This window comes from Polyodon spathula, chromosome 1 (assembly GCF_017654505.1).
Source record: "Polyodon spathula isolate WHYD16114869_AA chromosome 1, ASM1765450v1, whole genome shotgun sequence".
In the NCBI taxonomy this organism is placed as follows: Eukaryota; Metazoa; Chordata; class Actinopteri; order Acipenseriformes; family Polyodontidae; genus Polyodon; species Polyodon spathula.
The window spans coordinates 2,303,308-2,315,864 of NC_054534.1; the positions used below are offsets into that span (position 1 = coordinate 2,303,308).

The window sequence follows — 12,557 nt, forward strand, 5'->3', positions numbered from 1 at the left end:
TCAAATTTCAGACACACTTTTTGAACCGTTTTTTGCTTCTCAAAAATAACTTGCGTCTTAAATGTATGCATGTATTAAAATCATCAATAAAAGACGTGACTACCCGAGTAGACAAGCAGAACACGACTGACTGCCAAGAAAAAGACAAACAGAGATGTCACTGACTGAATACTCAAGCAGCAAAATGACTGACTGCCGAGAAAAGACAAATCAAAACGTTACTGCCCGATCTCAAATCATCCATGACATAAAGGCAGCTATTTTCAAAGAAGCGTCATTATCTTCCTGAGAAATTCAAAGAGAAGCTTTTACAATTTCAGCATATCTAACAATCAGCAGTACCAGCTTGGACAGACTGGAAATGCTAATTAGACCCCCATATTTTTTTACATGCTATGCAATACCACAGTTCACAAATTGGTAGAAAAACGTGTGAGTAATCACAACTGGAAATGAAAAGAAGCACATAACTGTAATGCTCTGTGTGAAAGCAGACGGCTGCAATTGCCTCCATGAGCAGAATTGAGGCTGTATTTTTGTAAATGCATATTTATTTTATGTTTTATTTTTTCCTTAAATTGAGGGTGGTAAATTTGGGCTGCATCTTAAATTCAAGGGCGTCTTAAATTTGAAGGAATATGGTACTTGCATGTATTTTAATTTAAATCGGAATCTGAAAGTGAAATCTGAAATTCCTTAAAAAGACAGGGGTTTAAAACAATTTCCCATATAAAGAGTCGTCGATCACACATTTTAAAGTTCATATGAAAAGACAGTGGCACAAACACACCAACATACAGTCTTGCAAATAAAGCGGTCAGATAAAAATAAAAAGCCATGGAGTGAACTTTCCCTTTAATCAAACTGTTGCCCCGCCTAACCCACCATTACTGTGAACATAATTTTGCATTACTAGCACTCGCACAATAACTCGTGCCATACTTCCCTGAGGACCAGAGAAGCACGAAGTAAAAAAGCGGTACCTTCATACCTTCCAAAGGGATTAAAAAGAACATTATCAAACCATTCATCGTACTGTAACTTGTCAGATTTAATCGGCACAATTATAGATAAACACAAAAAATAACAAAAACCACAAGTGTGGAATGCCTGGAGGGGGGTAGACCAAATTGAATAATCAGCATCTTACGGTGACAAAAGTCCACTTCCTTATCTCCTGTAACCAGACTGCAAGTCTGAATTGTCAGCACCAAGACAACTCTCAGTGTAGCTTATACTCATTTCATACAGAAGAGTTATGACGGCTCAGAACCGGCACCGATGCATCATTTTGGTCCATGTGAATTGCCTATACCGTCACAGAGCCATCATATTTACCGCCAGTTTTGAAACACACCTCAAAAACTCGACGAGTGGTTCAGAGTATGGCACAATGAAGTCTCAAATCCTGATGTGAAATGCGAAAATGACTAATCAATATCGGAAAGTGCTGGTGTAATTTTCTATTCAAATACAATGGCTGATCAATGACGAGATAGTAAAATGGAAACCTGGAAGAAGAATATAGAGGAGTTGGGGGCACAGACCCCGGGCTCAAATCCAAATTAATTTGAAATACTGAGGACTTACTCAAGAATGTAGATCGGGAAACTCAAAGGAAGCAAAACAGATACACAGTCTTTTAATACACTGCATTTGGTATCAGATGGCTGAATGAAAATAATATTAATAATGCGCCCCCACTTAAATTTTTTTATTTAAATTTTCCACATATTTACATATATATATTATTAATGAAGTCCAATGCAAAGCACAGGAAGTTTACGATAGATTCAGTTCTACTGATGTGCCAATCTCAAAGATAAGACATTGATATATATAGATATTATATCTATCATAAAATATATATTATATAAATATATATATATATACATATATAATATTATTCCATAGACTTACATATTAAGCTTTGTTGTTTTTATTACCTTCCCATGATAAAAGATCTGTTGTATTGAAACAGGTTTGTAAGTTGTACTCTCACAGATTCCTTTGTGCTGCTTTGAAAAGGCGTATATGAATGGATATTATACTGCAATAGCTGACATTATTTTTGTGCTACGTGTGAAGAGTATAATTTAAAGATTTTTTTTTAAGATCTCTGTAAGGCTTTCAACCTCTGGGCATTTGTTAGTGAAAGTGGGTATGACTCAGGTTAAAACCTGTGCTCATTAAATCATAGGATTGTATCCTCTGTCTAAAACAATTTAATACATTACAAGTAAAAGCTATCGCCTACTAACGCACATGCTAACGAAAGATCACTTCAGGAAACACAAGTTGACAGTACATTTGTCACAAAATAAACTTCAGAGCCATTAGTAATACCAGAAACAAATAATTATACTGAACCATCCTCGGAGACAAGTAGATCCAGTTAAGTAAAATTAAAACATTTCTGCTGTACATGATTAAAGCATTACATTCCCATACCTTTTACCCTCTATGATGTACTTTAATAATTAGGCAATTGTTTTTAAATGTGTATTGCTTTTATGTATATGTATGTGTACCTTTTAAACAGTTTAAAGATACAGAAAATAAAAGATAACAACAAAAAAGAGTGTCGTTAATAAATGATATCTTCATGGCTAAACTATATATAAATGTTTTGTTTAGTTCAGTTCAGTTTGGTTTAGTTTATTCACTCTGTGGTCACAGGGCCAGCACAGGTATGTCTCAATAGTGTTGCACTAATACAAAGAGAGACCTTTCAGTTAATAAACTATGCCTGCACATGTTGTAATATGATATAAACCCAGTCATTTTAATTATTCATTTAATGCACTTGCTCTCATGGTACTGCTGAGCTTTCTATTATACTTTATTCCTATGCTGTAGCTGCTCACTGTCCATGGTCCATGGAGTTGATGTATTACTAAAATAAGCAGTATGTATTTTTTAATTAGTTAAAGAAATTAGCTTGTTTCTTTTTTGTTTGATTGTTTCTATATTTTGACTTGCTCTTGCAATTTTACCGACTCCGATTGTGATAACTTTTGTCTGCAACATTAACCCAAATTTACCCACCCTGGTAACTTTTTGAACACTAAATGACTTGTTTTCCATGCTTGCCCTCCTAAAAGCTTTTCTCAGTTAATTTGTTAAGAATGTAATTTTTCAAACTAAGGTCCAACAATTAGTCATTAAACAATAGGCATCACTGTCGACTGTTCTGCAGTTTTACAAGTATCACTATATGCCAAATCAAGACAATTGTAGACTAAGGTTTTAGACCAGGGGGCCTCAGTTAATTTTTCACCGTGGGCCGGTTCTAAAGAATGACATGAAGTAGCGGGCCAGACTAGAATTTACAAAATTTCCACCACCTCAAGTGGGAGAGATCCCTCGTCCAATGAAGGAAGCAGCGTCTTTGCTTCAGCAGTTCATTGTCTGTTTGCAGATACAGAACTTGGTTGGTGGAGAAATAAAAGGAGCTTGCTGGAGAATTAAAAGTTTTCTATCAACCATGTCATGAATGCACAGAGGTCCGCAAGAATGGTTGAATTACTCTTCTCACAGTACTGACAAAGATAAGGGAAATGGAGCATCCTTCCACTCAAGTCTGTTTCAAAAATAGTCAGTTTGCTAAGTTCAGCAAAAGTGTGGTTTCAGCCTTGCTGGTTTAGATGGGAAGTGATGTCACATCACCAAGCTGCCATTTACAAATTCAAAAGAGGCACTCGTCTTTTGGCTTTTTTAGGTACCTAAAAAGATACAGATCTCATCCTGCAGTGCACGCACTCTTTACAGTACTTTACCCTTAGTAATCCAAAGTACATCATTGTGCAGTAGCAGGTCTTGTGTGTCGTTGAGATATCCTCCAGAAGGGTCCAGAAGAGTCGATGCTGAAGACTACAGTTCTCCCGAATGAAATTAAAGAGTCGCATAACTGTATTCATGGTTTCCTGCAGTGCTCCACAAAGTTTTGCACAGAGCACAGACTGGTGAATTATACAATGGACGGACATGATCACCAAGTTAATTTTGTGAAGATCCAAATTATTCTTTTAAAAAAAAAATGGTTAGTTCTTCAAAAACTACTTCACCAGTAGTGTGCCCATGCAAAGGAATCAAACATAACAGCTCCTCTCGAAAAAATTTGCTAACAAAAACGTGCATAAAAACAGAAAGCTGGGCAACGTCGGTTTTGTCACAGGATTCATCAGTTGCAAGTGACATGAAATCGCCTTCTTCAGATCAGAAAGTAGTGATGAAAACCATTGTCCACACCACTCTGACCCGTGGAACTGTAAATTACTTGCCCACGAGGACTTTGTTCGACAAGCGTTGAAGTTACCGCGAGTGAGACCGAAAAAAGCAAAAAAAAAACCGAATCCTTCCTTACTTCGGCTTTTTCCCGCATAGGATAGCCCCATGCACAGCATAGATAACACGGAAATAAACAAAGGAGTATAGCTGCTTCTGCATCCAGCGCTCAAAGAATATTCTGGACATTTGCAGAGATTTTTTGAGATGTTATAGTAATAAAATAATGATTGGACATGGATTGCAGTTTATTGAGGAGTTGAGTGATCAAAAGAAAACGAAGACTCAGCTGATAGGCTTTGATCAGATTTATCAGAAATATGTTAAAATACACCCGAACCACAGGGGTGGGGCTTGGCTGTAGATACATTAACTGAGTGTCCTTTTGGGATCAATCCTTTTAACACCTGTAGTTTTCTCTGAAAAATACTATATATATAATATATATAGATATATATATATATATATATAATATACTGATTAATAATATGATATATATTTAAACAGTGGTTGTAAAATAAACAGCGTGTGTGAAAATAAATTGGACCTGATGTGTCTGACAAGAGCTGAATAAATGGACCACTAAGGGTTAATAAATACACTGCTACGGCAATTTAAGCCCGCATTTGCCTTTGTGTCCGTATTGCTTCCTGGCCCGTGATGTCACCACACATGCGCATTGCAACCACTCTGCCACAAGCTCTTATAGTGTCAGTTTACAGCATTCTTCCATAGTTTGTTCTGTGATCTACATTGTTGGCTGTTCACTTTCCTCATTGAACTTCTTTTCACTATGGCATGCAGTGAGCCAAAAAAGTGACATTGTTGAACAAATTGTTTAGTTTATTTTACACAGTCAGTTCCCAAAAAACTGAAGTTTTGGCTTATTTTAAAAATGCCCATTCCTTAAACATTCAACAGGTCTGCCTAAAAACATCCAGCTGACAAGTAAAAACACTTTATTTACAGAAGCTTGCCAAATAAAGTCAGTAGTCCCAAATGCTTGATTCAGATTATGTTTCTGTCATGATTTGATCCTGTGTGGATTTTGATTAATTTTATTTATGCTTAATTTTTAATTAAAGAACTATAGCATGTATTTCTCATACTGCAGGACATGTTTATTGTCTCTTATCCAGAATGTGAGTGTCATAGTAACTATAAACAGTTCTCCCCAGAGTATTCAAACACAATAAGAATAATTTTAAATATTTTAGTCTTTTAATATGTGGAGGGTGAAGTTGAAGTTTGTATGGTAGCAAGTAAAACTATTAAACAGATTAGCAGAGGTGTACACTGATCCCATTTAATATGTTGTAATGCATTGACACCTGCACATGTTTACCACTTTACCACTTAGGATTCAAGAAGTATTGAGGGGCTTTTACCAAGTTTTTAATAACTCAGCTACAGCCAAGTTTTGACAGAGAAAAATAAGTTATACAAGCATGGTTTTGGAGTCAGCAACATTAATTTGCATATTAATAACAGTAGAAACAAAATGTGTAACGGGCATCAAAACTGGAACACACAATAAATGGTTATTTGGTTCCCTTAGTCGAGGATTCCCTTTGACCTACTTCCTGCAGTAAACAATGTATGCTAAGCAAATGAAAACTATATCATGGAACTCAATTTAAGAGACTTTGCATTCACATTTGTAACAAGGAGTATATATAATGCAATTCTGTGAGTGACTTTCTTACTGAGTGAAGGCTATATCTTGGGAACTTTTTATAAATGCCAGGGGACTGTGACTGAAAAAAATCTAATGCTTTTGTTCTGAATAACAGTGTATGGTATAGGTGAAAATTATGGTAATAGAACTGTAATCTTGCAGATTGGCACATATGGATGACAGCTGTTTGCTATTGTTTTTGTAAACCAAAAGCACATTTCTCAGTCTTTGTTCTGACGCATTAGCCAAAGATAGTAATTTTATTTTTCCTGTATTTATTTGCGTGTTTATTTATTTGTCAATATGAAAATCGAAGCGTTGTTTATATCCTCCCTTTAAACTGTAATAATTGGTCAATTGGTTAACTGCTTGTTAAAATTAATATAATTAATGGCACCTTTATAAAAAGGTCTAGCGATAACTTTGTGATGGAGTACTAGAGGAGTAAGTGGAAGGCAGAGGACTGAAGAAAGAAAGGAAAGAAGAAAGAAAGAAAGAAAGAAAGAAAGAAAGAAAGAAAGCGAGTAAGAGATCTGTTTGTTACAGTAATGTACAGTCCAAATAAGTAAAGTAGTCACAGTATATGTAAATCAAGACTGCAGTCTGATCATTTACACTGACCTCAACCACATCACATTACAATTAGAAAAAGCACCTCCACGCTCAGCAGTTTAAATAACGTATACAAATGTCTATGGTGCTGAATCACTGAGGACAATACATGAAAACAAGTCCTCATGGGTAATAAACTTGTTACATCGTCACAATTATGTTTATCCAGGGCTGCAGAATCCTATTTTACTACAGTAGACTTGAGAAGCGATCGTTCTCATGAGGGTGCCTAGTTTAACTGCCCTGCAGTGTTAAGTGTAATGGCCTTTGAATTAAAATGACATTACGGTACAGTATTTTTTTTGTCAAGACTACAGCTGCATTTAAGCATCTGTGGCTTGCTTTTTTTCAGTTATGATGCAAACGGTCTCACAGCGTTTTTTCACTAAGAGGAGATGCAACCTTTACATCCCCCCACCCCCTGCAACCTTTACAATCCCCCCCCACCCACCCCAATCCCGGGGTGCCGCTACGCAATCAATTCCCCTCCCTCTACATGCATTATCACACAATAACACTGATGTACTTGGTATGTATTCAAAGACTGTGTATTCACTTTATTAAAAAAAAAAATTCACAAATGGAGAACAAACAAAAAAAAAAAACAACTGCACAATGCAATGGCGCAGTCACCGTTTAATTACAAACTTGTCCAGTGTTCCCTGGATTATTGCATGATCCACAACTCTGTTAACCTCCTTTTCTAGGTTAAAATCATTGAAGCCCCTGTACAGTAGGCCATTCCTCAATGTTTTCATTGCATCCTTCATTTGGGTCAAGGACGGGATAATTGCCTCGTCATCACCAGAGTCCACCTCTGCACCGTTTTTGGGGTTCACTTCAAATTGATCCCTGATCTCAGTCACAATGTTTTCATCAGAGATGGGATGCATCACAAAAGCATTGTCATCCATGTCTATCCAGTCTTCAAATTCGTGGGCAACAAGTTCTCTTGGTGGCATAATAACAATTGTTTCCTTCATGGGTGCTATGACCAGACCTCTTTTTTTCCAGCAATTCCAGATTGTTGAACCACTGATGTCAGATCAGGCATTTGTGAGCATTAGATGGCATCCGGGGCGGGCGTGCTCTTTTCAACTGTCTTCAAAAAAAGAAAAAAAAACAAAAAGAAAAAAAAACAAAAAAAACAAAGATTAAAAAAAAAAAACACCAAAAAACAAACAACAACACCCAAACAAACACAACCACAAAAAAAACCAGACAAACACAAAGAAAAAAAAACCCAGGGTTACCACCAAAACCACAAACAAATCCAACACACACCACCAACGAATCCCCCCCCCCAAAACATACATAAAGCGCAAACGGGCAGCTACACAGATTAAGAACCCAAAACACCACCCTGTCTACAAAAATTCCACCAAACCAAATCCCAAACCCCAAAACAAACACCAAAATTCACCACCCTCACACCACAGCGCTAGCCTCATTATCCATAACAACATGCTTGACCAACACATCTCACCAAACCACTTACCCCCTTGTTCAACACACCCAAACCAACCACACAACAACAACCCGAAACAAAACACCATACAAAACCACCCCCAATTAAAAAACCAAAAAAGACAAATAAAAATGCTGTTCTACAAATTAAAAACCCCAACAAAACCGTTACTCACAAAAAAACCCCTAACACACCACCACCCACACAAAACCACCCAACCAAACACCCAAACACCTCCACCCCATTCCCCATAAGCCACGCCCAAAGCAAGGCCCCACCCCAGCATCCTAGGACCGACACTCTCAAACCAAACAACCACAAAACAAAAAAAAAAAAAAACAAAAAAAAAACAACACATAAACGCCCACCCCGTCCCCATATTACTCCACCTACAAACAATTACGACCTCCATATTCTACCATGCCAAAACACACTATCAAGAACTACCATAATCTACACTACCACTTGGACACTACTTATCCTTATAACCACACATACACAACGCAGCCCCGCGCTACACGCCAATACGTACTAAGACAAACACAACAAAAAAAAACAAAACACAACCCACAAACACCCAACCAAACACTCAACCAACAACACCAAAACACACAACAAACGACCACAAAAACAAACAAAAAAAAGCACAAAAACAAAAAAACACACAATGCAACAAAATCCAACCAAGAAAACCAAAAACAAACCAATAAAATTAAAAGGGTAACGTGGCTCCAAATGTATTTCTTCTTGTCACCATAAAACATCATAAAAATAGCAAGGTGAGAAAGAAATACAATGACAGTGGAAACGACTGACTGTTAAACAAGAGCGATTCTGAACAAAATGACCTAGAAAACTAGAATGTCTGTGCATTTTTATTCTTTACAGAAAAACATTCAGTAGTCATAACTCGGTTTTAAAAGAGAGGAGTCTGTTCCAATGATCTAAACAGTGGCGTTACTGCACTTCTGTTGCCATTGACTGAACTGACTGCAAAGGCCACTACCGAGCAGCAGACACATACTTCATAAAATAAACCACGAACATTCAAAATAGATGTCACATGCTTACTGGTGTTAAATCTGTGAGGTACGGTGGAAGAGTCAATGTATTTAACAGAACAAAATAAAACTAGTGCCTTTCATAAAAATACCTAAAGATGCTTGTGACAGGCCCTGCTCATGTAAATTGTGTGTGTATGTGTGTATATATTGTCTGTAAATTTGTATTTAAATTTGGCAGGGGTGGGGTTAATCCCATCCCTGCCAGATCCACGTGGGGAATGTGGCTGGGTCTGGATTGAATCCTTGATCATCAATCAAGTCCCAGCCACATGGTATAAAGGAAGCCAAAATCTTTTGTTTGAAGAGGAGAGTTCAGTGAAGGCTAATGCCCAGCCTAAAGGTGACTAATTTTTTTGTGCAGGTCTTGTGTTAACCCTTTTATTTTTGGCCACTGTGCTGTTTGTTTGTTTTTGTCCTCCTTGCACCATCACACTCACCACTCTGATCTCCTGTATTGTGTGCTTCCTGCCTCCCTGCGCTATCACACTCTCCACTCTGATCTGTACTGTGTGCTTCCTGCCTCCCTGCGCTATCACACTCCTCTCTGATCTGTATTTTGTGCTTCCTGCCTCCCTGCACTATCACTCTCTCCACTATGTTCTGTATTGTGTGTTTCCTGCCTCCCTGTGCTATCACACTCTCCACTCTGATCTGTATTGTGTGCTTCCTGCCCCCCTGCGCTATCACACTCTCCACTCTGATCTGTATTGTGTGCTTCCTGCCTCCCTGCGCTATCACTCTCTCCACTCTGATCTGTATTGTGTGTTTCCTGCCTCCTTGCGCTATCACACTCTCCACTCTGATCTGTATTGTGTGCTTCCTGCCTCCTTGCGCTATCACACTCTCCACTCTGATCTGTATTGTGTGCTTCCTGCCTCCTTGCGCTATCACAGTCTCCACTCTGATCTGTATTGTGTGCTTCCTGCCTCCTTGCACTATCACACTCCCCTACAAGATTTAACTTTCTAAAACCTTCCCAGGACAAAAAAACTGCATGCTGCTGCTTTGGTACATTTAGTTCTAAAAACACCTTTAATAGCAGCCAAATACTTATTTTCATTGTGTTTCTATGTAAACATCATGAATTACGAACTCAGTCATTTAGAACATTGATGCAGGTCCCTCTCCAAGATTCAGTTAAAAGGGGCCTGCAGTTGTTTCTCCAAGCAGGGTTACAGGACAGGGAAAAACACAGAGGAGTTGCTGGGTTTAATAAGGGAAGCTGTCCCAATCCCCTCCACTCTGACTGATAACAACAAGGGTGCCAAAGACTAACAGATGTCCCTTTACTCTGTGTTTTTGCTTACAGGCAAGAACTGCTACTGAATGCAGATTCTGAGCATTCTACAATGCTCAACTGGTGTGCACTGATGAAAATCAATAGTAACAGAAACAAACAACACACACACACACACACTAATAATGCAGCATGGTTTATTTTTATCTTGACAATTTATTTTAATCTGTCAAAACATGCAAACACTTTGGACAGACTCCAGGGCAGACAGACAGCTGTTCATTAGTAAACACATTAATAATTTCTAAAGTGACGCATATATGAACGATGATGTAATGGTGAATTTAGACACCCACTTTATGTCTTCTAATCAATCATTGGTTGCTTACCAAATGACTGACACCTCCATAGGCTTCAACAACCAATCAGGGATGGTTTTATAACCAAAGTAAAGTTTGACAGACAGAAAGTTAAACTAAAGAGTGAGTTTTAGTTTTTTGTTTTCTGTTGGGAGATTTGGCGATCACAAGTACAAGCTTACCAAAAAATCATACTAAATCGTCCAAAATGTAAACCCAAAAATAAATTAACAAAATATTAACTGTAGTGAAATATTCATAGGATAAACATCAGGGATGACTCTCCAATCAAAATGCATTTCACTAAAGCCCCAGGCCAATAGAGATACCTTTTATTATGAGGTGCAACATTTCAGTATCTCAGGTTTCGGTTTTCATTACCGTATTCCATGATTTTAAAAGCGCAGCATTATCAGAGAGCATTCTAAACTGGGATTTACAGACAGTACACACACACACGCACGCATATCATCAAGGGAGAATAAAATGCTTGATGGACAGGGGCCTTGCATTGAGCAGTACTTTTTACGAAGTCAGTCAAATGAAATCCAGTGACAGGAAGCAAACCACAGTTTGCAGGATATCAGCACCCCTGTCACAGATGAGAGGAGGACTTGCATAAACCCATCTAGTGATGAACCTAATGATCCTTATGAACCCGGTTAGATGAACCAGCGTAAGAGAGAAAAGAACTTTAACTCCAACCTTGTGTCTGTTGAATGGCCAAGAGCTTCTCAGAAAACAGTGTGGGACACAGTAAACACAGATCTCTGTTTTGCGTTGGAAAAGTTAGGTGGAACAGTCAAAAAGAAGCTGGGTAAATTTGGGGATACCATCTATGCATATGGAAGTGTGAGGTTTGGAGTAAGAAAGGAGAAAGTACAAACTACTCATGTAAAATCTAGACGATAGCAGGAGATTGAACGCTTAGTCAGAGAAAGGAGGCAGTTGAGGAAGCAATGGGGGAGAGCAGAACAAAGTCAGGAGGAGACACTCAATCTGTAACAAAGGGTCATAAAAAATAAGCTTGCAAAATTGTGCAGAGCTATGTGCCTACGGAAACGTTACAAAAAGAAGAAGCGTGCAAGAACTAACTTTTATAAAGACCCATTCAAATCTGCAAAGAAGTTATTCATCAGGGAGAATAATGGCACACTAAACACCACTAAGGCTGAACTCAGATTCAAAAAAGGCAGGAGCCTATGTTGATTCATTCAGACATCCCACCTATCAATCCACCAGAATACCAAATGGAGGACTGTGCACCCAAGTGGAAAGAAGTCAAGCAAGCTGTGAAAAAGTCAAGGGCATCATCATCTCCAGGGCCTCATGGAGATCCATACAGAGTGCACAAGAGTGCCCCTGGAGTTCTACGAATCCTGTGGAAATTGATGAAAGTGGCATGGGAAAAACAGGTTGTACCAAGAGCATGGCACCAAGCAGATGGAGTCTTTATACCCAAAGAAAAAAATTCTACGAGGATCTGTCAATTTTGCCCTATTTCCCTGTTAAACATGGAAGGCAAGATTTTCTTCAACATTGTTGCTCAAAGATTGTCATCTTACCTATTGATGAACTGCTTCATTGACACTTCAGTACAGAAAGTCGGTATTCCAGGTTTCCCAGGATGCTTAGAGCACATCAGTGTGATCTGGCAACAAATTTCAAACAGCTATAAAGGAGAGGAAGGAGCTCCATGTGACATTCCTGGATTTAGCTAATGCATACAGTTCAGTACCACATGAACTTCTTTGGGCAGCATTTGATTTTTTCAGCGTACCGATGACAATAACAAACTTAATGAAAACCTATTTCGGAGATTTTCAATTTAGTTTTTCAACTTCAGAATTCA

At 38.2% G+C, this 12,557-nt stretch overlaps 1 protein-coding gene across 1 annotated transcript in view; it reads right to left on the reverse strand.

Moving 5' to 3' along the window:
• LOC121303648 (protein FAM219A-like) overlaps positions 1–7,491 on the reverse strand; it is a 35,304-nt gene extending 27,813 nt beyond the window's left edge. Inside the window, exon 1 of the mRNA XM_041234460.1 lies at positions 7,372–7,491. Within this exon, the coding sequence (XP_041090394.1) occupies positions 7,372–7,491 (120 nt within the window). The remainder of the gene's footprint in view (positions 1–7,371) is intronic.
• Positions 7,492–12,557: the final 5,066 nt, after the last annotated feature.